This window comes from Brassica oleracea, chromosome C7 (assembly GCF_000695525.1).
Source record: "Brassica oleracea var. oleracea cultivar TO1000 chromosome C7, BOL, whole genome shotgun sequence".
NCBI classification, from domain to species: domain Eukaryota; kingdom Viridiplantae; phylum Streptophyta; class Magnoliopsida; order Brassicales; family Brassicaceae; genus Brassica; species Brassica oleracea.
In genome coordinates, this window is record NC_027754.1 from 8,238,866 (window position 1) to 8,264,366 (window position 25,501).

The following is a 25,501-nucleotide window of genomic DNA, read 5'->3' on the forward strand; positions in this document are numbered from 1 at the left end:
GCTAAAAGGTAAGAAACATCTCATAAACTAAACACGAACATACAAGACGACCATGCAAATGAAAAAACACAAAGCTCTGGATAGAAAAGACCAAAGCTCCAAGAGACTAACTCCGCACACCTATACCAAAGGAAACATGGAAAGAAAAGAAACAACTTGAGGAAGGGAGAATGGAAGACAACCACCAAAAAATCAGACACTAAACTTGACACCAAAAATTACCTTCCAAGCCAACATAGCATACACGAACGAAAACATTATCTAAACTTCGAGTGGCAAACATGGTGAAAGGGAGAGCCACCAGAGATGCGATGAAAGCTGCAAAGAGATGCTAGAATAGAGAGGGAAAGAGAGACGAAGCGAAATCAGCAAACTATGGAGCCGCCCTCGAGCTATGAAAGAGAGCATAGAAGTCAGAACACTAAAAACTAGATCTTGAAAACCAGGACGAGCAAAGACTATTGACGGTAAGCCAACGACGAGGAATAAAACATCAAAGACGACTAAACTCTGACCCAACCAAGGAGATACAATTCCTAACATCAGCTGAAATCTAAAGAAAAAGATGAGCAATCAATATTGACTGGAACAGCCTACAATACCGTGACAATCAACCGAATAACTGAAAACTCAGAAATCTGATCTACAACAAATACCATATAATCTCACAGGTGAAGAATCCAAAGAAAAACAAGAGAAAGAAGTGAGTCTTTTTCCGGTGATGGTGAGAAGCACCGCACACCAGAAAGATAATGAACTACATAGACGGTGACGACTCAAGTCAAAATATGGGAAGAGGACAAAAAATATCTTAAAAGTTTTAATTTTCAAAAATGTGAAAAATATAATACAATTTTGACGTTAAATCCGTTAATCTTAGAATTAATCAACAAATGCGTAGATGCAAAGTTATTGAAATTCAATATTCTTTTACGTTAAAGGTTCACTTCACTATTAACAAGTACTTTACACACAATAACACATTATTCAAAAAAACAAACATAAAATATATTAACTTATCACCTACTACTACATAACACATTAAAAACACCAAATAATGCTCTTAAAAAATAAAAACGACAACATAATTACATTATCCAAAAAATCATGTTCTTAGCAATAATAAAACAATATTATGCGCGCAGCGCGGACACCCCCCTAGTAATTTATAAATTTTGCAAAAAAATATTTTGATAGGAAAAAATTGAAATCATGTAATTATAAACATTTGTAAGTGATATAAATTAAAATTAATAAAATTGAATTGGTTTCAACATAGATGAATGAAAATAGTGAGTCATGATATTCTTTGGTTTAGGGTTTGACAACATATGTTGTAGTATTGTATGTATTCTTAGAGTTAGATTTTGGAAGCTTAACATGTTTTTGAAAATTTAAATTTTGACATATATATGTTTAGTTTTGTGTATGTTAAACACTTTTTAAGTTTAATGAAGTGTTTATTTCTATTCAATTAGTTATTTGAGTTTAAGATTCATATTTAGGGTCTAGACTTCTCCGAAAGTCTTCTAACTCCCGCTAATAATATTTTAATTTCCAGAAGATTTCCAGGTAAGTCTTTTAGGAAGTCTTCTATTAGAAGACTTATTTGAAAGTCTTCTGAATCGAAAAAATTTAACCTTATTGGAATTTTTGTTTCTCTTTATAAAGAAAATTTACTTATTTTTTTTTTCTCTCAAAAGGCTGCAACAAAAATGTATTGTTTCTCATTCTTAAACTCTCAAACCCCTCTCTAATCTCTTTGAACTTAAATACACCAAACTTTATATCAATTTCATGTCTTCTCACTGATTTATTTTGTTTTTGCAGGTTTTTCATTACATGGTTCTCATCTTCCACTCCTTTAAAAGCAGATCTATAAATAATATTTTCTTATTTGATAACCTATTGTTGCTTAAAGCTCTTATCTTTTGAAAACTCTTTTGGTTGTTTTAAGCTCGTATCTTATTTTTGAAGTTTTTATATGTTTTGAATCCATTTGAATGCTTTTGAATATGCAAGTCTTTTCGGAAGTCTTCTAAGAGAAATGGAGTAATGAACAAAGAAAAAACCATTACTCCATAAAAATGGAGTAATGGGTTTTTTGTTTGTTCATCACTCCATTTCCCACTCTATTTTGCAGTAAATTATGGAGTGAGATTGGAGATGCTCTAACTTTTAATGCACTAGAAGACTTATTCTGGAAGACTTCTGGCGGAGTCTTCTCCTATGTCTGCTCTTTTATTTCAGATCTGAGTGTTTTGGTAAGTTTATATGTTTGATTTTTTTTATTTGATAACTTTTGTTTGCTTAAAGCTCTTATCCTTTTCACATTTTATCATTTTTTGTAGGGTTAAAGACCTATTTCCACACCATAACTATCATATAGTAACAAATACACACAAACTTTCATCCTCGTCATAATTGAACATAACTTAACTATCTCAACCTATTACCCCGATTCGAAAGATCAAAACCCGAATCCACCTGAACTATAATGACCGATCTAAAACCACCACAAAGTGGTTTACTGTTGGTTAACTAGCTGTTGGTTAAAATGTTAACCAGTGGTTAACCTAATTTAACCCAAACAACCCGATTAGACAGTTTAACCGGTATAAGTGGACCAATTAACCCCAATCTAGAACCAAATCCTTTAACCTGACCCAAAATCCGACATATTTAACCCTAAAATTAATAATACAAATCGGAAAAACTTGTTAACTCAAATTGTGTGTTCCAATTTCAAAATCGAAAATAAAAGTGAAGTTTGAGAGAAGATTGAAGTCAAATAGAAAAGATTAAAGGCACCGTAGATACAATATACTTATACGCAGAGAGACAAATGTATATTCATTCGAAAAATGAAAGAAATATATTTGCAAAGAAGATACGGAGAAGATGAAGTTTTATTAACAGATACGTAAGCTAGTATTATATAATACTATATATATTGACGTTCGATGAAGATTTAGTAGGATAGTGGTTGGTGCCTCTTATAACAAGGGATGCGGTCACAAGTTCGAACCAGGTGTAACACATTCTAATATCTTTTATGATTTTAATTAAATGAATATAAATTGACGATTTTACCCTTGTCTTCTTCAATCTTCTCTGCTATTTGCAGACCCTAAAATTCGAATTTTCACTCACTTTTTCACCATTTATAGCTTTTTAACTGATTCTTGTGCGTTTTATCCAAATATAACAGACCCCTATTAAAAAATACAATTTAGCACTTGTAATTTTGATTTTAAAAGCTTTTTTTCCTTTTACTCCCTAGATTAATTTATTATGACCAAACGAAAACTCGGTAAAGCAGGTTAGATGATTCACTCGAACCTCTGGTTGTAGTATTTGACGATCCATACATCATTAATTTTGATCGATGGATATTTAGACAATCAAATTTTAAAATTCAATTTTAGGGTTCTCATGTTCTATTTGGAATTTTAAAACATGTTTTACGGTCGGATCTTTGTTTGGGTCGGATTGTACCAATATCAACTGATAGCAACAGGTTTAATATCGGTTAGCATTATAAACCATTAAAACCAAGTTCAATTTTCGTCTGTGTGGATTCGGGTTTCGATCTTTCAAATTAGGAGGTAATAGGTTGAGATAGTTATAGTATGTTTAATTATGACGAGGATGAAAGTTTGTGTGAATTTTTTTACTATATGATAGTTATGGTGTGGAAATAAGCCGTTAACCCTTTTTTGTAAACACCAAACTTTATATCAATTTATCATTTTTTTGCCTCATGTCATTCTTACTAACGCATCTTGTTTTGTAGGTTTTTCATTAGATAGTTCTCATCTTCTTCTCCTTTAAAGGTAAATCTATAAATCATATATTCTTATTTGGTAACATCTTGTTGTTTAAAGCTCTTACTTTTTGAGAAAAAAATTTGTTGTTTTAAGCTCATAGTTCTTTTTTGAAGTTTTGAAGTCATTTGAATGCTTTTGGATATGTAGGTTTTTCAGATCTGAGACAGACTTGGAAGACTTCCAGGGAAGTCTTCTCGGAAGTCTTCAAACATTTAATGCACTAGACGGTTTCATGGAAATCTTCTGACAAAGTCTTTTCCCATGTCAAGTGGAGTCTAAGCTTTTCTTTGTGGATGAATGGACTATAATAGTTTTGTTTTTGGTCTGTTTTGTAATTTGTATGTGTACTTTTTTAGTTATGTATTCTTTGTAAATTTGAAAAGATACTAATAAAAAAAAAGGTAAATATGCTCATGTCTATAATATTATCTTGCCAAAAGTACTTGACATTATTCAAGTTATTTATACAACTTCAATAGCAAAACATAATAATACAAAAAATTAGTCAAATTTTCTACAACTAAAGGAGAAAACTTCTCAAGAAAACTTTGTCAAATTCACAAAAGATCAAACATTAAATGAGTTCAAACCAATAACAGTTTTATTAGAAGTCTTCTGGGAAGTCTTCCGGAAGACTTCTTCTCAGAAGACTTTTTGGAAGACTTAAATTTTAAGCGGGAAATTTAAATATAAGGGGGAAATTTAAGCGGGAAATTAAAATTTAATCGGGAAATTCAAATTTTAAGTGAAAATTAAAATTTCAAATTTCATGAAAGTTAAAAAAGTATATCTTATGATCTAAGAAGACACATTGAACCATATGACTTGATATTCTTGAAGTAACTTAACACTTTTGAACATTAAAAAAAAAATATTTTTTAAAGTTAAAAATACAAGTTTTACAAAAACTAACGGAGAAGACTTCTCTCATTAGCTTTTTTTTTACAACAAAAACTACTAACTAAGAAACCACCGGGTTGGATAGCCATGTCGGATGTAAGGAATCAACATATAACATAGCTGAAGCAGAACTCCTCGCACCACGTGCAAGCTTGTCCGCTATTGTATTTTGTGCCCTTGGAATATGTCGGATCTTGAAATTAGGGAAAAAAGTCTTACTGCAGCAAAACTCCACGTGTGTAGCAAAAGCTGACCATTCTTCACGTGACGACACCATCTACACCAGTTGAGAACTCTCTCATTAGCTAGAAACATTAATAAGCATGAATGTTGTTAACCTCATAACTATCACCAATTAAGTTATGAATTTCATTCAGGAGCCCCAATATTGACTAATATACATGAATTAACAAGAAAATATTCAAAAGTCTTCATAGTTTTGGAGAAAATGAAATTTTATTAAATGTTGACGTAGACGACTTCGTGAAAGTCGTTTGGCATACTTACACGGAAGTCTTCTGGTCAATGCGTAGGTTAGTTTTGCAATTGACTTTATGTGTCAGAAATCTGACTTTTCCTAGACGACTTACATGAAAGTCGTCTAGGATAAACATGTTAGTGTTTCATTTGACCGGATTGTTTCAAAATTTTATTTTTTCCTAGATGACTTACACGGAAGTCGTATTTTTCTAGACGCCTTCCATATAAGTCGTTTCATGTTACTTTTGCTATTGAAAAATAAAACTTAAATATTTTATTTTATCCGGACGACCTCCATGTAAGTCTTCCGGCAGAAGACTTACACAAAAGTCTTCTGTAATAACCAATGTTTGACCAGAATCTCGGAATAAAATCCTGGAAGACTTCCGTGTAAGTCGTCTACAAGTGGAAGTACTATGGTATCAGAAATCGCGTGAAAAATGGATAGTTCTTGGAGACACGAATACAAAGTACTACCACACGAGTACAATAGTACGGCGGAAGAGGAATAGGGTTGAGATGCTGAAAGATGAAGATGGCTGTTGAATAGATCAGTCGGAAGAGCTGGAGAAGCTAGCAATAAACTATTATAAAAGACTGTATTCAACCGAGGACCTCACTCTAGACACGGAAAAGCTCTCTCCGCAAGGCTTTACCGAATTTACACGAGATGAGCTGGAGATTTTGAATAAACTGTTCTCGGAAGTAGATGTTGAGACTTCTGTTAGATCTATGGGTAAATACAAGGCCCCAGGGACGGATGGCTTTCAACCTGTCTTCTATCAAGATTCATGGGATGTGGTGGGGGAGTCAGTAACTCGTTTCGGGCTGGAGTTCTTTGAATCGGGAGTTCTAGCGGAAGGTATGAATGATGCAATGTTGGTCCTTATACCGAAGGTTCTCAAGCCAGAAATAATTATGCTGTTCCGGCCTATAAGCTTATTTAATGTTCTTTTCAAGATTATAACAAAGGCGATGGTGCTGAGACTGAAGAAACTCATGTTGAAGATCATAGGCCAAGCGCAAGCCAGCTTTATCGAAGGTCGACTTAGTTCTGACAATATTGTCATTGTTCAAGAAGCGGTTCACTCAATGAGGAGGAAGAAAGGACGATCAGGCTGGATGCTTCTTAAATTAGACCTCGAGAACACTTATGATAGAATCAGGTGGGATTTCTTAGAAGATACACTCTATGCAGCAAAGCTACCACATATTTGGATTAAATGGACTATGGAATGTGTTACGAACCCTGGAATGAGTTTATTATGGAATGGAAAAAGAACAGAAGCGTTTACGCCTCAGCCTGGACTCTGACAGGGCGATCCTCTGTCCCCGTATCTATTTGTGCTATGCATGGAGAGACTGTGTCATCAAATCAAATTCTCGGTGGCTAACAAGGAGTGGAAGCCAATCAGATTATCTAGGGGTGGACCGTCTTTATCACATGTTTGTTTCGCGGATGATCTGATCTTGTTTGCAGAGGCCTCAATATCGCAAATTTGAGTAAACACAAGGTTCTTGAGAGGTTTTGTGGAGCTTCTGGGCAGAAAGTTAATCTGGAGAAATCTGTAATTTTCTTCTCTGAGAATGTCCATCGGGATCTAGCAAACTCAATAAGCAATGAGAGTGGCATCAAAGGAACTAAGGATTTGGGAAAGTACCTGGGTATTCCAGTTTTGCAGAAGAGGATTAATAAGGAGACTTTTGGGGAAGTGATTGAGAAGGTTTTCTCAAAACTTGCTGGATGGAAAAGAGATTCTTGAGTTTGGCGGGAAGGATAACACTCACCAAATCTTTTCTCTCATCTAGTCCGGTTCATACGATGAGTACTGATGTGGTCATAAGATCCCTAGCTGACCTGAAGCTCCATCAAAGTCTCCTCTCAAGCTGCCTAGGAGACAGATGCGACGTAGGTGTACTCAAAAGAGCATATTTCTCAAACCATGAAGAGTTTAATCATGAAACCAATTCTCCTAGACACTCAGCTCACCACAGAGTCTTTTCAAGTTTGAATAATTGGAAAATATTCACGGAAGAAAAAGATATGGATTTTACAAACCAGAGGTTCTCCAGCCCATCAGATTTCGAGTATCAGCTTAATGAAAGAAAATGAAGCCCAAACATGAAGCAGCCACCACCAGGTCTACCCAAGGAGTTCAAGATGGATCTTTTACCAATCCAACAAGCCCAAGAACCGACGAAATGGCCAAGGAAAGTTAAAGCTATGATTCATTTCACAAAACCGGTCAAACCAGTTCTCGACTTGCCTTATTGGAAAGCTCACTGGTTTAATCAATTACAAACAAGAAATTGGCGACCAGGAGACTCATCTAAACGTCCAGAAGAGTTCAACATTATCCTTACATGCACCAGTAGCCACAGGATCAAGATGAACCCCTTATTTATCAACTTACCTTACATGGATGCATTCACACTTGGAGTTATTGAAGACCAACGGCTCCTTCCTCTTCTGCTCAGGCACGAAGTAGACACTATCCAGACATCAAATGAGATCCCAAGGACTCATTTCTTTCTGCTCAAACTCACAAGATACAAGGTGAGAAGACAACTTCCATACTTGGATAGATTCTGCACCAATCAAGTCCAACGGCTAATTTTTTTACTTATTATTTCTTTCCAAGTTATTATTTTTGGCATTTGTCTTCTTCTCTATTTAAACTGAGTTAAGCCTCATCTGTAAACCACCCTTGCACGAAATCAATAAAGTATTATTCAGTTTACAAAGTTTGTCTTTGTTTTGTTCAACTAGTCTTTAGGTGGATTCCTTTAGACTTCTTGTTCGTTTGCTTGTCTCTTTAGTTTGTGGATTCATTCTAGGATACAAGTGTAGGTCTCTCTGTCTTTGTGTGTATTCACATAGGCGCAGGCTTCTGGTCTTATCAAAGGAATACTTCCGCAACCCTTTGTGGCGACAATCGATCCATTCAAGCTCGACAACTCTTGTTGCCTTGTGATCTAGCCTTTGATAGCTTAGGCTTGTATCAAGTACTATAGCTCTGCCGACATCAACTATGGACCAACTAGATAAGATTGCTCGGGCCTTTATATGGGGTAGCAGTGAAGGAAATAGAAAACAACATTTGGTGTCTTGGGATAAAATTTGCAAACATAAGAGAGAAGGGGGGCTTGGTATAAGGTTGGCAAAGGAAATGAATATTGCTTTATTAGCAAAACTTGAATGGAGATTGCTGAATACACATGATGCTTTATGGGTCAAGATTTGGCGGAAAATTTTTCGAGAGGGGGAGTTATATGACCCAACATGGTTGATAGTCCAGGGGACTTGGTCACCGACTTGGAGAAGCTTAGTGGTGGGGATCCGAGAGGTTGTTGTTCCGGGAACGTGTTGGATCCTGGGTTATGGTCGCCGGGTCCGTTTTTGGAAAGATAATTGGTTGTTGAACGAACCCCTACACGAATTAAGCATGGTGCATATCCCGGAGCCGATTTTAGAGGCAAGGGCCCGTGATTTATGGCAGAATGGAACCGGCTGGCTACTTCAAGCTATCGAGCCGTATATGTCAATACAGAATTGGTTAAGATTGGCTTCAGTAGTGATTGACGATGTTACTGGCGCCCGAGATAGAATGTCGTGGGGAGAGAGTACAGAGGGACTGTTTTCTGTTAAGTCTGTGTATGCCTCTTTGACAAGAGATGCAGTACCGAGACCAAATATGGAAGCTCTGTACAGTCGGGTGTGGCGTCTCGTTGCCCCAGAACGAGTCCGCGTCTTCTTATGGATGGTGACTCATCAGGTTATCATGACGAACATGGAACGGAAGCGTAGACACTTGAGTGACAATGGTGTGTGCCAGTTGTGTAAGAATGGAGACGAAACTATTCTCCATGCTCTTCGAGATTGTCTGGCAGCTGCGGGATTATGGGCGAAAATTGTGATCCCGAGTTGACAACAGCGTTTCTTTAGTTTAACTCTTCTAGAATGGCTTTACGAGAACCTCGCGAGGGACTAGCCAGGTAAGGGAGACCAGTGGCCAACACTCTTTGCCCTCACTTCGTGGTGGTGCTGGAAATGGCGATGTGGTTATGTCTTTGGTGAAATAGGGTAATGTCGGGACAGAGTGAAGTTTGTTAGAGACAAGGCCCGATAAGTGATGAAAGCAAATAAAAATCTGAGAGATCGCTCGTTTGTCGGGGGTCGGGTGGAGAAGTAAATTGCATGACAGCGACCCGTGAATGGCTGGTTTAAATTAAACACTGATGGAGCAGCTAGAGGCAACCCTAGACTGGCCACTACGGGTGGGGTTGTGCGTGATGAGTACAGAATGTGGAAAGGGGGCTTTGCGCTTAACATTGGCATTTGCTCGGCTCCTTTAGCAGAATTGTGCGGTGTTTACTATGGACTGTGCATAGCATGTGATTGTGGTATTCGGCGGCTGGAGGTGGAAATTGATTCAGAAAGTGTGGTGGGCTTTCTTCAGACAGGGATTCATGATTCTCATCCCTTGTCCTTCCTAGTATGTTTGTGCTATGGCTTCATTTCAAGAGACTGGTTAGTCAAAATTTCTCACGTGTATAGGGAGGCTAATTATCTAGAAGATGGATTAGCTAACTATGCGTTTTCTTTACCGTTTGGTTTACATTATTTTGAGTCTGCTCCGGAGCATGTTTCTTCTGTTTTGTTGGAGGATCGTAATGGGGTGTCCAGAAAGAGTAGGAGACTCATGTCTCTTGCAGCCTACCAAAAAAAAAGTAACGTTAAACGACTTACTTGGAAGTCGTCTAGTAAAAATTAATTATTTAATTTTAATTTTTCTGCTGGACGACTTCCGTGTAAGTCGTCTAGGAAAAGTCAAATTTCTGATACAATCCGGTCAAATGCAAAACTAACATATCTATCATAGACGACTTACCGGGAAGTTTTCTTTGATTTTTTTTAAAACAAAGAAAACCAGAAGACTTCTAAAGAAGTCGTCTCTAAAAGATACACATAAAGTCAATTGCGAAACTAACATATGCATTGACCGCTTCTCGTCGGAGAAGACTTATACGGAAGTCTTCTGACGGACAGATCAGGGAAACAAAATTGATTCCATAGCTTTAACCAGTGAGATAACTTGTTTAGCTTCTCCAACCACACAATACTTCACCACCAAAGCAACCTACTTGTTTATAACCACGAAGCTTGAATGGTTCTATGAACCTTAAAAAATTTAGAATCAAAATCTTGGGATTTTTGGATGAATATAGAGAGAAAGTGAAAGAAATGTTATTTTTAGTTCATAAGAAATGAGATAGAAGGAGTCAAAATCGATTTTTAGGTGCATTAAAAACTTTAAATTGGTTGTTCATGGTGGTTGGTGTATTGATGGCAATGTCAATATGTAAATACTTGAAAAACATGATGATGAAAGAGTAAAAAACTTTTTTTCGAAAAAATAATAATGGCATTTTCATAAATAATCCGAACTTTGGGGTGAATAGGACAAATGAAAGTTTCAAAAAAATCATGGGTTGGTTTTGTGTTTGACTTTGAGTTTGGAGTCATATTTGCAAAAAACCCAATAAAAGAGGAGAAATGCATGTATGTTGTGAACTTAAGGATTTGGAATCTGTAAGTTCTTATTATCATAAACATAAAATGTTTTCTTTATATATAGGGAATTACATGAGAGAAAAGGAAAGACTACAAATATGGAAAGTGTACAAATCATAAACCAATAAGGAAAAGGAAACTAGGTTTGTCTCTCTCTAGCCGCCTCTCTCTCTCTCTCTTGGAGCCGCGGCCACCTCTCTCTCTCTCTCTCTAAGTATGGGCCGGTTATGGACCTGGCCGGTTATGGACATCCACAATATGATTTATAACACTCCCCCTTGGATGCCATAACCATACATGGATTGTAATATGCTTTAGATGTTGCCTCATTAAAACCTTACCAGGAAATCCCAGTGGGACAAAACCATGGTGAAGGAAAAAGAGTACAACACGTATTACTCCCCCTGTTCTGAACATCACTGAAGATTTTTCAGCATACCCATCCCATTCTGATGTGTGAGCTTCCTGAATGTGCAAGTCAGAAGTGATTTGGTGAACAGGTCGGCTGAGTTGTCGCTGGAACGCACTTGGACCACTTGGACCTCTCCGGCTTTCTGCAACTCGTGAGTGAAGAAGAACTTGGGCAATATGTGCTTCGTCCTGTCTCCTTTGATGTAGCCGTCTTTGAGCTGAGCAATGCACGCAACATTGTCCTCATACATCACGGTCGGAGCGTCTGCGCCCTCGGTCATCCCACAATCAACTCGTATGTGGTTGGTCATGGACCGTAACCACACACACTCGCGGCTGGCCTCGTGTATGGCCAATATATCAGAGTGGTTGGATGATATAGCCGCGATCGTCTGTTTCATGAAATGCCATGATATGGCCGTACCTCCATGTGTAAAGACATAAACTGTCTGTGATCGAGCATTGTGAGGATCTGATAAATAGCATGCATCAGCAAAGCCAACTAAACCATCTTTGTTATGGTTAGTATAAAATAGACCCAAGTCTTTCGTTCCTTGCAGGTAACGGATAACATGTTTAATCCCGTTCCAGTGCCTTTGGGTCGGACAAGAGCTAAACCTAGATAGTAGGTTCACGGCAAAGCATATATCAGGCCGTGTGTGTCTTGCCAAATACATTAAAGCTCCTATGGCACTTAGATATGGCACTTCGGGACCAAGGACATCTTCATCGTCCATCTTGGGACGGAATGGATCAGTGTCCAGGCCGAGGGACGTCACGACCATGAGACTGGACAGAGGATGACACTCGGCCATATTAAATCTCTTGAGTACCTTTTCTGTATATGTCATTTGATGCACAAGGATTTCATAATTAATGTACTCAAGCTGTAATCCCAAACAGAATTTCCTTTTTCCAAGATCTTTCATTTAGAATTCTTTCTTAAGATATTCAACTGTTTGGAAAATCTCTCCAGAGGTTCCTCGGATATTCAGATCATCAACATATACTACTATGATCACAAATCCTTTATTTTCGAATTTCTTTATGAAAATACATGGACTGATCGGGTCGTTTCCATAGCCCTCTTTCACTAGGTACTCACTTAGTCTATTGTACCACATTCGACCTGATTGTTTCAATCCATAAAGAGATTTATTTAACTTTATACAATGTTGTTCTCGAGAACTCTCTTTGTTTTTCAATTCAATACCCTCTGGGACTTTCATGTAAATTTCATTATCCAGTGGACCATATAAATATGCAGTTACTACATCCATTAACCGCAAGTCTAAGTTTTCTCTTATAGCCAGACTTATCAGGAATCTAAAAGTAGTAGCATCCACCACAGGGGAATATGTTTCCTCATAATCGATTCCTGGTCTTTGTGAGAATCCTTGTGCAACAAGCCGTGCTTTATATCTCACGACTTCACCATGTTCATTTCTTTTCCTCACAAAGACCCATTTGTATCCAACTACATCAAATGGTGTTCGGGTTATAGGGCCGAATACACCTCTCTTCTTTAAAGAGTTTAACTCCACGTTTATAGCTTCTTTCCATTTGATCCAATCTGATTGTTGAGTGCACTCATAAATGGATGTGGGTTTTTGATCCTCGTATAAATCCATAAGTTCAAGTGCTACCTTGTATGCAAATATATCATCAATGTCGACATTCTTTCTGTTCCATTGTATCCCAGACAAGACATAGTTTATTGAGATCTCATTATTATCAGGAACTTCAGTACCATGAATCTTGGCGTCCCAAGAATCATTGTTTGGTACATCAGAGCCGGCCACATCAAGGGCATCAGGATCGACTACGGCTGTGTCTCGGGATTTCGGATCAGCCGCGGCCGTGTCTCGGATATCATGACCCTCAGTTTCTATTTCAGCACCTTTCTTTGTTTTCCGAGGGTTCTTATCTTTGGAACCTATTGGTCTACCACGTTTCAAACTTTGTCTAGACTCTGTAGCAACTCGATTGTGTCCCTCTTGAACATCAATTCTTATTGGTGCATTAGCAGCTGGTATATATGACTTAGTCACTCTTTCCGGGTCAGCAAAGGAATCTGGCAATTGATTAGCTAGCTTTTGTAAATGTATAATCTTTTGAACTTCTAGATCACATTCTTGAGTTCGAGGATCTTGGCAAGATATGGATGTTTGATTCCAAGTAATTTCTTTTACCATTTTACTGCTATCTCCCCCTAATGTTGGATGTTCGGATTCATTAAAATGACAATCCGCGTATCTGGCTTTAAACAAATCACTCGTAGTTGGCTCGAGATACTTTAAAATCATGGGAGAATCAAATCCAACATATATCCCCATCCTCCTTTGAGGTCCCATCTTTGTTCTCTATGGTGGAGCAATTGGAACATAAACGGCACAGCCGAATGTCTTAAGATGGGAAATGTCTTGCTCATGACCCGTAAGCAATTGCAATGGGGAATATTTATGTTCACTAGATGGCCTGATGCGTATGAGTTCGGCTGCGTGTAGGACGGCGTGTCCCCAGGCAGAAACCAGCAGCTTTGATTTCATAAGCAGCGGTCTAGCAATGAGCTGTATGCGTTTTATAAATGATTCAGCTAAGCTGTTCTATGTATGTACATGTGCCACGGAGTGTTCCACAGTTACCCCCATGGACATACAGTAATCATTAAACGCTTGGGAAGTGAACTCACCAGCATTGTCAAAACGTATAGTTTTTAAAGGAAAATCTGGAAAATGAGCTCGTAACCGAATTATCTGAGCAAGCAACATCGCAAACGCCAAGTTGCGGGTCGACAGGAGACAGACATGCGACCATCTCGTGGACGCATCAATGATGAGCATTTTAAAGGAAAATCTGGAAAATGAGCTCGTAACCGAATTATCTGAGCAAGCAATCTAGAAAATGCCAAGTTACGGGTTGACAGGAGATATACATGCGACCATCTAGTGGATGCATCAATGAGGACCATGAAATATCGAAATGTCCCACAAGGTGGGTGTATTGGTCCACAGATGTCTCCTTGAATTCTTTCCAGAAAGTATCGTTTTCTTAGTGACTTTGACTGGTGATGGCCTAGAAATGAGTTTCCCTTGGGAACAAGCAACACACGTTAGGTGCTTAGGGATAATTCTTTTCTCTTTAAGGGTATGACCGTTTGTGTTCAGGATCAGTTTACGCATCATGGTCGAACCGGGATGGCCAAGCCGGTCGTGCCATAAAGTGAAGTTGTCGATTGCCTCTTTGTTAAAAGTGACATTGGCCTCGATCATACTGAATTTAGCATGGTAAGGACCAGTAGATTGTGCGGGTATGGATTCTAAAACTTTCTTATGACCTTGGACGATTTCAATGATCTGAAGGAACTCTTTGTTTCCTTCGCCCTTGGTTTCAATATGAAATCCATTCATTCGAATGTCTTTAAAGCTTAATAGGATTCTCTTAGAGTTGGGTGAATACAAGGCATCTGATATCTCAAGATGTGTACCCATAGGTAACATGATGTTAGCCTGACCGTAACCCTTTATGAGACTAGCTATACCCGCAATAGTGGAGATGTTGGCGTTTTTTTTAGTGTCAAGTTTATGAAGTATCTTTTGTCTTTTAAGATCGTGTGGCTCGACCCACTGTCCACTACGAATACATCCTTGTTATCGATCATTTCTAAAAACAAGATTCAAAGGATGTTACTTAGAGACTTCATTTATAAAATCATTCATTTATTTATTAAGTTTAAAGCAAGTTCAAAGAAATGACAACATAGATTTGAAAAAACACCAAAGCAAAGAACACAAAATTTAGATTACAAATGTCGAAATCATTCTTCAGTCTTTTAGACAATCTGAAGTTTCATAATCCATAAGATCGTCTTTGTCATGATTGAAATCATCTTCACCATCTTGATAAGTCATATGGGCTTCAGGATTCTTCCCTTTCAAACTCTCTTGATAGAGGTAAACTAGATGCTTGGGAGTCCTACAAGTTTTAGCCCAATGATTGTCCATACCACATCTATGGCACACTGATTCGGTTGAATTGGTCGAGTTTTGAGGCTTGAATGAAGATCCACGGCCTCGACCATGACCTCTTCCAAATGAGCCACGGTCTCTCCCATGGTCTCGACCATGCTGATTCCCTCGCCCACGGCCAAAAGAGCTACGACCACAGCCACATCCGTTCCACTTTCCTCGACCACGGCCATGATGGCCGTTTCCTTGGACGTGATGGGATTCTTTATTTTCCTCTGTGGCGTGTGCTTCAGGTGGTGGGGCTGATCCAGGAGGCCTCATTTCACTGTTTCTCGTCAATAATCCATTGTTCTGCTCAGCGAGCAAGAGACAAGAAATAAGATCAGCATAAGTCGTGAAACCTTTCTCACGGTACTGTTGTTGTAACAGCACATTGCTTGTGTGGAAAGTGGAAAAAGTTTTCTCAAGCATATCCTGATCCGTAATGCTTTCACCACACAGTTTCAATTTAGAAACAATCTTAAACAGTGCCGAGTTATACTCGTCCACAGACTTATAGTCCTGGATTCTGAGATTCCTCCAATCAAACCGAGCCTTTGGTAAGATCACCGTTCTCTGGTGATCATATCTCGATTTCAATTCTGTCCAGAGATCTAGTGGATTCTCAATGGTCAGATACTGATCTTTGAGACTCTCATCTAGATGATGGCGAATGATCAAGATGGCTCTGTATCGATCTTTCTCACTGGCATTATTGTCCTCGGTGATACATTCACCGAGTCCCTTGGATTTCAGGATGATCTTAGCATGAAGCACCCATTGAAGGTAAATTATCTCCAGAGAGATTTATGGCAGCAAAATTCAAGTTGTTGATTTTCGACATCTGAAATCATAGGTTATATAATTTAGATCTTTTAGCAATTTTAATGTTCAAACAAATAATAAGCCTTACGGCCAAACCTCCCGGCCAAAATCAAGCCTCACATCTAAGCAAGAAAAACAAGCCGCACGGCTACTGGATGCAATCAGTTTGTTTTAATGCATTCAGTTCATTGTGTAATTTCATTCCTAGCATAGGCGGTTTCTATATGTAATCAATACGGTAATGCTCAAACAAGCCTCTCGGCCAAGTCAAAGATCAAGCCACACGGCTACTTGATGCAATCAATCCATTACCATCCTAGCAAAAGATTCTAAGTGTAATTGCAATCAATCAATGTGATCAAATTAGGTTATGTATGAATGATGCAACAAGCCGCACGGCCAAGACATGATTTGATCAAGCGATTTTAATTAAAAATATCAAGGCTATCAATATTGTTGAGGGTGGATTACATCCTTTCTCAAGGCCCATTAGACAATAAACTAGACTCATTTTACTATGAAGCCCTAGCTTCTTCCTTGTATAAATAAGAGATACAACTCTCTTTACCAAGGGATCTCTCTTCTCCCATTTGACATATTAAACACTTCATACAAAGAGCTTATTGATTCTTAGATTTATTTACACTTGTAATCATACATGTAATATAATCTTTAATCAATAAATTTTTTTTGATGTTCTTTTTCCATTTGATTTCTATGTTGATTTCTCTTTAGCCTCAAAAATCTAAGAAATCTATTTCTTAAATTCTTCATTGTATGATTCCGACAAACACACCGTTTTCGGTTCAAACAGTTGGCGCTAGAAGGAGGGGGCCAAAGAGAACAATCTTCGTAGCATGTCAAACTTGGAAAACCCCTAGATCTAGGGTAAAAAAAAAAAAAAGAATCCAAAATCGATTCTTTCTTCTTTGACTCCGACTTCTTTCTTCTTCGATTTCGACGGCTAGAAAATCTGGAAAAGCACGAGTCTTGAAAAAGAACGAAGCTTTATTCGAAACCTTGCCGTTGATGTCACCAACGAACCGAAGATTCTCAGCTTGCCGTCTCGCCCTTTGGATTGCAGCAAAGCTCAAAACTTTATATTGGCGGCCATGGCTATCTCATGATGCTTCAGCCTCGCGATGCTTCAGTTTCGGAAAGATTGCAAAAAAGATGAGTACTTTATCCGGACGCTTCAGTCCTGTGATGCTTTTTTGTTCAGTCTCGTGATGCTTCAGTCTCGGAAAGATTGCAAAGAAGCTCAGTACTTTATTTGGGCGGCAATGGCGATCTCGTGATGACTGTCGACTTCAAGTTCCATTACACGTCAAGTAACCAGCTCTGCTTCTCTCTGCCAATTTCGAGCTTTGTTCCTCTTCACCACAACCATCTTGTGCTCATCAAGAGGTCTCAGAGAGAGAGACGCCGCGGGAGTTGTTGATGTCCTGATCTGCACACGTCTTGTTCGACGAATTGGCTTCAGAGAAAGAATTGCTCGACAAATCCAGCACTCGGATCTTCTTGATACCTCCAGTCGAGTTATCATGAGAACCATTTTGAAATATCCAAACCGGCAGCTTCCCAGTCAGTGAATTCCCACTAACATCCAAGGCCAGGAGATTACCAACGGAGCTTGGCTTCTCCGATCAAGCTCAGCTTCGCTTCTCAGATGTCAAAACGAAGCCATTCGGGTGAAACGGCGGCAAGGGACTGCAAAGAGATGTGGAAGAAGAGCTCAGACGTGCCTCTCCTTCCGTATGCGAGACGGTTCCTCATTGTCGACTGCTTCAAGCTCCAAAAGGAACAGAAGAAAACAGAGGACGTGACCAGTGCGGTGTCTCTTCACGGTCAACTCATGGTCATCTACTTCAAAAAAAAAGGGGAGAGAAGAGAAACTTCCATCTCGTCAACCACACTAGCTCGGCATCTCTCTCAATGACGACAAGCTTGCACCCTAGCTCCACCATTTTCTCCACAAAGGAAACAGCTTCAACATCAAGGCGAGCTCAGTGGTGGCAAGGCCCTGCTTCTTCGCTGAGGATCTCGAGACATGCTTGCCGTAATTAGCAAAAGCTTCTCGCCGTAAACACATTGAAGACTGCGGCTTAAACGTTCCGTTCAGACAACTCGTCATAATGATCTCGGCGTAATAACGAACAGATGTCATGCCTTTATCAAGCTCCTAGTTCGCCATCTTGTCATCTCATGAACGTTACAAGAGCACGGCACAAGCTTTCTATCCGAGAAAAACTCGTCGGCGGAGAGTATGGAGCTTGAGCAAACTAGCTCAGCTCATGATCATCAACACCATCAATGCGCATCCCCGTGCTTGACGTTGTCAAGATCGCGTCTTAGCCTCTTCATTGGATTTATATCACTTGATCTTGGCAGTCACGTGATCTCTACCTCGGACGCTTGTTTCTTCTTCACCTCTAAGATAAGTGTTTTGAAACCTTTATGAGATAACTAACGTTGATTGCTTTATTACTTGCAACCTGTGAACAACACTGCTTAGTAATTAACAAATTACTACTGCCATACTGCAATTTGTGAGCGTTAAGTAAAAACAAGTCTGATCGCTTGCTTATTGATTATGCCAAAGTTGGTTATGTCTTTTGGTTTATATTGATCTAATCATGATCATGCTTTTTGTGAACCAGCTTTGAGCCAAAGACAAGCGGCTGCCACCATCATGTCCTCATGCTTCGGAGGACGGCTCAGCTACGAGCTTGTCAGAAGCGGCACAAGCGGAACAAGCCAAAAGTTTCTCGTCACCACAGCCTGACGAACATACAAGCCAACAACTTGCTCGGCACACACGATCTCAACACGAGACTTTGGATCGGCAATAGTTCGGTAAACTTGTATTTTAGGCACGAGGTTAAATTGAACTTGCTTGTTATTAGGCACAAATTTGCGTTCGACTCGCTTATCGTTAGATACGAGATTACAAAAACTCGTCTTTGGCTAGGCATGAGTTTACAGAAACTCTCCTTCTACAAGGCACGAGTTCTCAGTAAACTCGCCTTTGTCTCAGCATGAGTTCAGTAAACTCGTCTTTCACTAAGCACGAGTTTAAAGCAAATTCGCCTTTTACTAGGCACAAGTTTAAAGTAAACTCGCCTAAATCGTCGTAGGCATGAATGTGTCTAGTTAATTGTCTAATAAACCCCATTCGGAAAATTCATAGAGATCGACTTCATCTCTCTACGAACTTGGGGGGGCTTACTGTTGAGGGTGGATTTACATCCTTCCTCAAGGCCCATTAGACAATAAACTAGACTCATTTTACTATGAAGCCCTAGCTTCTTCCTTGTATAAATAAGAGATACAACTCTCTTTACCAAGGGATCTCTCTTCTCCCATTTGACATATTAAACACTTCATACAAAGAGCTTATTGATTCTTAGATTTATTTACACTTGTAATCATACATGTAATATAATCTTTAATCAATAAATTCTTTTTGATGTTCTTTTTCCATTTGATTTCTATGTTGATTTCTCTTTAGCCTCAAAAATCTAAGAAATCTATTTCTTAAATTCTTCATTGTATGATTCCGACAAACACACTGTTTTCGGTTCAAACAAATATTAGGGTTTCAATCAATTCAATTTCAAGTATCAAATTCGAGTTTAAACAATCTTAGAAACAGTTCTATGTGATCAAGACAATCAATTCGATTTCAATTTTCAACATTAGGGTTTTCGATTTGAATTAAACAATCAAGAAACATCCGATCAAAACATTCAATTCTCAAAACGATTTTAATTTAGGGTTTTAGGGTTTCGATATTTGATCTTAGATCAATGGAGTTCGATTTGAGATTCAAAACCATTAAAAATTTTGATTTTAATTGATCAATAGATCAATCTCGATTTAGGGTTTTGGGGTATCGAACTTTTGAGCTTCGATTTACTCATTGGGGTTTTGATCTATTACCCTATGGTTTTTGATTCATAAAAGATTAGGGTTTTATGGTTTCATTCTTTATCAAGGAATCCATATTCGATTATAGGTTCTTAGGTTTCGAATTACCTTTAACCTTAGATGTTGTTGAACGGACCACCAAAGAGTAACCGCGAGCTGGACACGAACGAGACGCGAGCTATCCTCGAGCTGAACACGAACGGATTGAAGCTGATCGAGGACGCGAGCTGGAATGGATCGAGTCGCTTCTATCGGGTCGCGGACGGTATGCTTTGCTATTGGGAACGCGAGCTGTCCGGGATGCGAGCTGAGGCTGAGTTCGTCAGAGCTAGGATGGGACTGAGATCGTCTGTAGGCTGAGCTGAGACGGGGATGCGAGCAGGAACAAGCGCGGGAACAAGAGACGCGATCGGGGTTTAGGGTTCGTCGGATCGCCGGCTAGGGTTAGGTTTTTCGATTTGGTTTTAGCTTAGGTTTTAGAGTTTCGTGCTGATAACGTGTTGTGAACTTAAGGATTTGGAATCTGTAAGTTCTTATTATCATAAACATAAAGTGTTACCTTTATATATAGAGAATTACATGAGAGAAAATGAAAGACTACAAATATGGAAAGTGTACAAATCATAAATCAATAAGGAAAAAGAAAGGGCAAATCTCCAAAATAGCACATTTCTAAGTTTATATCATAAAAATAGCACTCAAAAACTAAAATGACCAAAATAGCACATTTCTAAGTTTACCCTTTGAAAATTTTAATTTTTTTATTTTTCAAAATTTGAAATCCCCATAACCTCATTTCTCAACTCTAAACCCTAAACCCTAAACTCTAAACCCTAAACCCTAAACCCTAAACCCTAAACCCTAAACTCTAAACTCTAAACCCTAAATCCTAAACCCCACCCTTTAACTCTAACCCCTAAGTTTGTGACTTTTGATAAAACATTAAGTGCTATTTTTGTGACTTTTGACCATGAGTGCTAGTTTGGGAACAAAAACTTGATTTAGTGCTATTTTTGTCTTTTTCTCAAAAAGAAACTAGGTTTGTCTCTCTCTCTAGCCGCCTCTCTCGCTCTCTCTCTCTTGGAGCCGCGGCCGCCTCTCTCTCTCTAAGTATGGGCCGGTTATGGACATCCACAATATGATTTATAACAATGTATAAACGGTTGTGGTTGATGAAGAGTAGTTAATGAAATATTATACAAAATACACAAAATATTTGTTATGCCTACAAACTTAATTTATGTGTTTGTTATGTATACGTGCTCTTATTTCCTTATAAATTAAGAACACACTTAAACTCAAAATTCATAATTTTTTGTTAGAAATCTAGACACAACTGTATCTGTTTAATCAGAATAACACGATCTCACAAGTCGAGAATCGCCCGTGACCAATTCTACTCTACCAAATCTTACCACATAACAACATGTGCACAACTTTTGTTTGTTCACTCACCAAGTTTCTCAACTTGCTGAACTCTCAAAAACGTATAAAGCAAAAGGTCTCAGCCTCGATACCTCCTAAAACAAATCTTCGTTTTAATTTGATAAGCCCAAATCTTCTGCTTTGTGCTCATCTCCAGACTCTGTAATCACTGATGTTTACTAGCTTAAACCAATAAACTGCTTCTTGCGTGTATGCAATCCCCTTAACGAAGCCTTAACAGATTCTAACTCAGATTTAGAGACCACAATGATGGCGATTCTCGTAGAGAGAGACTACCTAGAGAGCCCACAAAAAGTTAAGCACAGAAAATGCATTTTCGCCTATACCACTAAAACAGGCCAAACGAAACAGAACCAGATCAATCAATAAGCTTTGACCCGCGACAAAAAATTGGACAACACCGTCACAAAGAACCATTTCCCACAATTCTCAAAATTAACAGTTTCTAATCGTCCAAAAGGACCCAAAGCAGAAATATATGTGGAGCCAGTCTTATCACCCTGTCCGATACAATATTACTTTCATTGCTGCTCCTCATCGGGTATTTCTTGACCAATTACTCGTTGTGCGAGTCTGTAGTATAAAATTCCCATTGTTGCCATACACGCTCTGAACATCAGTTACCAGAGTTAACAATTAGCCTACAGTTGATGATATGAAAAACAGTTTAAAAAAACAATAAGCAGAGGTCTCACATGATTGCTATGAAAAGGAGCGTTTTCCTTATATCCATCCTTGATGATCGATGTCTTACACGTCCTTCTGAACCATCGTCTGCCTGTGTTGGATCTTTACGAGGTGGTGCAGTCACGGGTAGAGTTGGTAATGCACTTGACCAGAATGGTAGTAATGCACGCAGAAACTTGTGACGGAGTGGACCTAACATGAAAAAAAAAACAACCAGTCTCAGTCAGTAAAATCAATAACATATATATTATTTCAGACAAGAGAGGTAAGAAAGATAAAGTTCATACTCTCACCTCTTCTTGAGTACTTTTTTTTATTCCCGTCTTCGTCGTCTGCGTAATATAGAATCTCGGAGTTCTGTCTGTCTACAGCGGGTACACCTTTCCGTGCAGCAGTAGCAAACTATACACAACATCAATTGATAGTTAGTGGCAAACCATTAAGAGGCAAATATTGAAAAACCACAACTAGTTTTTGTTGAAGAAGAATTAATGTTTTTAAAAGAATGCCTTACTCCAGGGCTAGAGGTTTTCATGTAATTCCCAGAAGAAGCAGGAACATCTATCTCAACTATCTCTGAAACCACAGGTTTGGAATATTCTCCATCAAGAAGATTTTTCCCTTCTTGTGTATGAGAAGATGATAATACATTAACCAATGCATCTGAAGCAAATGCAGGGGGTGGGTTACGAGACTCTGTGGATCGAGAAACTGGATGGTTCCCAAAAAGATTCTTCTCAAGACCAGTCTGCCATACAGAGAAACATAAAATTAAGCTGACGCATTAATGGGAATATTATAGGCTCTCACGTAGAGATGTCTTGAGTGAGAGCAAAATAGTACTTTAAAGATTTTAACTTCTTTCAAGAAGAAAAAGTTGAATAATCTGCAACAGAAATTTAGCTTAAAATATAAAACTGACCTGCAAAATCACTTCCCTTAACTGTGCATGAAGCCGAGATCCCGCATCTTTAACCATTTTGGGAGGCCATATCTGCATTTGACGACCATATGAGAGCTATAATATTGCACTCTTCCAAGAAGGAAGCAAAATAAACTAGATAGCTATACTAGCAAGATTTATCATCAACAACTCTTATTTTAATAGAAAGACTCAAGAGAGAGTATCATCAACAACTCTTATTTTAATTACTTCTCCAAGATTTATCTACACTAGCAGACATAAAAATGATTGCTTGACCTTAATCTGCTACATTACAAACACTCAACCTATAACATTAGGCCTAAAAAAAGACACCCAGATTCTCTGAAAAAAGCACACATGGGTCCCCCGCATGTAAATACTATGTCTATGCCTATTAATAAAGAACAACAGTGATTCAGTGCTCATGATTGTTATAGTGAAACACAAAATCACTACAACTCAAATATTTATCAAAACTTATGTATCAATATGAGACACCAAACAAGAGTTCCCATGCGATAGAAACAAGAAAACAAAATAACTATTTAATAAAAATCAATAGGTCTTACAGGGGTGCTACATGATGGGCAGACATAACCAGCAGGTGCAGTATGGGGAGGAAAGCTCTTGATAAGTGAAACCAAACAGCTTGTATGTATAGCATCTGATAAAAACAAAGGTTTCATTTATTTAGTTGTAAAAAGTCAGCAATAAGAATCCAGTCCCATAATAGCAAGAGTCAGATAACATACGCAAGCAGCCCAACCGAGTAACTTGAAGACCTGCCCCGTCATCAAATGCCGCTTGGCACTGACAACACTTTGGCTGGTCATACTCTCCATCTATCACCCATTCTGAATAAGTCCGGACCTATTGATTACAACATGATTAAAAAAAAAAACTTTCCCTCCATGTCAACCACGAAGCAGATTGAAACAAGACACAAATATCCTGAACAGTGTCTATCAACTAAATATTTTTTCAACAGTGAAAGATCTTCCAAACAACAAGACACTTAATAACTCAAGAGAACAAGCATATGATATTGATAAACATACCACACAAGTTTTATGCTCAGGGAAGCAAATGCATTCCCCACAAATAGGGACCTTGTGAACAAAGCAATACAGCTTCGTAGCCTGAACAAAAACAAAAAAAAAAATGAAAAACATTGAGAAATCCGAAATCACGAACACTCAAGATTATCAAATGAGTCATACCTTTCTGCATTTACAGACCACCATTGTGAAAGATCAGGATGGATAAGCCAGAGTTCAGAGATAAGAGCGTTCAGTGCGATCTCGGGTCTGTGCTAGATTAAATAGATCAAATTTATGGAGAGAGTGAGCATTCCGGGATCAGATCGGGGACTAACAAAATTCGAGGTATGAAAGCTCTCTCGATGAAACAATTGGATTGATAAGAGAGTTTAGAGAAAATCGAGTTTCAAAATTGAGGACCGAACCGAAGGGATGGATATCAGAATGGGAACGTACCAAACAGAAGCGATTTATTTAGCCGCGATCCGATTTTCCTTAGTGAAGCGCTTCTCCTTATTGAATGAAAACAAAAGGCCTTAAAAGAGAGAAACTACACGCAAGAAAGACACAACAAGGAATTTTTTTTTTTTTGACCTCAAAGGGCTGATCTATTATTATAGCTTAAAGTGGTCTAGATAACAAGACCGGAATAAAACAACCAATGTAATACATGTCCCTGTGAAAGGATTTTGCTATTTAAGCTAAAGAATCAGACGATACATTTTCAGAACGAGGAATAAAAACAATCGAGAAGTCTGGGAATCTGCTCTTCAGCTTCTGCAGCTCATCTAATTCGGTGGAGAAGTTGGGCTATGCTCCTGGGTCTTGAATAATTGAGATTAAATCCTTACAATTAGTGCCAAAAGCCTGACATGTCGATAGTTGAAGCATGCATTCCATCGCCAATAGAAGGGCATCAAGTTCCGAATGAAGTGGTGAGATTCTTCGCCGCTGGTTTCTTCCTCCCAATAGCTGAGTAGTTCCTCCTGAGGTTTTCCATGTCCATCCATAACCACTGAAGAATACGTCATGTGTTCATGAGCCATCTATTAGGTATCTCTCAGAACTTGCTATCTGGTCAAAGATTGTTGTAACTGTATGTTCTTCTTGTTTCATGTTTGCTTCGAACCAAGCATGGCATTCTGATTCAACATGTCGGACAGTTTCAAAAGACAGAACAAGGATTAACTTTAAACAAGGGTGGTTTAGTATAGTTTGAAAGATTATTTGGGGTTTGATTGATTTTAATATCAAACTAGGAGAGTTTATTTGTAAATATTACCAATAAATTATCGACAATATTTTTATATATTTTATTATTTTATTTATACATATACAATGTTTTTTGTTGTTATTATATAATTTCTGTTTGATGGACCGGATCAATTTTTAATAAAATTTGTGGACCTAAACTATAATTAATTTATCATGAATTGATCGGATTG

General features: G+C 38.3%; 1 protein-coding gene and 1 pseudogene across 2 annotated transcripts; both read right to left on the reverse strand.

The window, feature by feature from the left end:
* Positions 1-11,426: 11,426 nt before the first annotated feature.
* Positions 11,427-15,397, reverse strand: LOC106302500 (annotated as a pseudogene).
* Positions 15,398-21,770: 6,373 nt separating this feature from the next.
* Positions 21,771-24,615, reverse strand: LOC106303719 (zinc finger protein-like 1 homolog). 2 transcript variants are annotated; one of them, XM_013740024.1, is made up of 10 exons: positions 24,513-24,615; positions 24,237-24,323; positions 24,075-24,155; positions 23,769-23,886; positions 23,586-23,680; positions 23,014-23,085; positions 22,606-22,839; positions 22,385-22,493; positions 22,100-22,283; positions 21,771-22,013 (listed from the first exon to the last, which is right to left on the reverse strand). In XM_013740024.1, the coding sequence occupies exons 2-10, from the start codon at positions 24,258-24,260 to the stop codon at positions 21,926-21,928; spliced, it is 1,005 nt and encodes a 334-aa protein (XP_013595478.1). In that variant the 5' UTR covers positions 24,261-24,323; positions 24,513-24,615; the 3' UTR covers positions 21,771-21,925. The 2 variants fall into 2 exon arrangements, with proteins under 2 accessions (XP_013595478.1, XP_013595480.1); XM_013740026.1 differs by having other exon boundaries at positions 24,237-24,328.
* Between the last annotated feature and the right edge of the window lie 886 nt (positions 24,616-25,501).

Excerpts from the sequence above, each read along its gene's own strand:
- LOC106303719 (XM_013740024.1), bottom strand. The coding sequence starts at position 24,260 with ATGGTGGTCTGTAAATGCAGAAAG. Across the intron at positions 22,494-22,605 it reads TGAAAACCTCTAGCCCTGGA|TTTGCTACTGCTGCACGGAA; the intron begins GTAAGGCATTCT and ends TGTTGTGTATAG. Across the intron at positions 22,014-22,099 it reads CTCCTTTTCATAGCAATCAT|AGCGTGTATGGCAACAATGG; the intron begins GTGAGACCTCTG and ends ACTGATGTTCAG.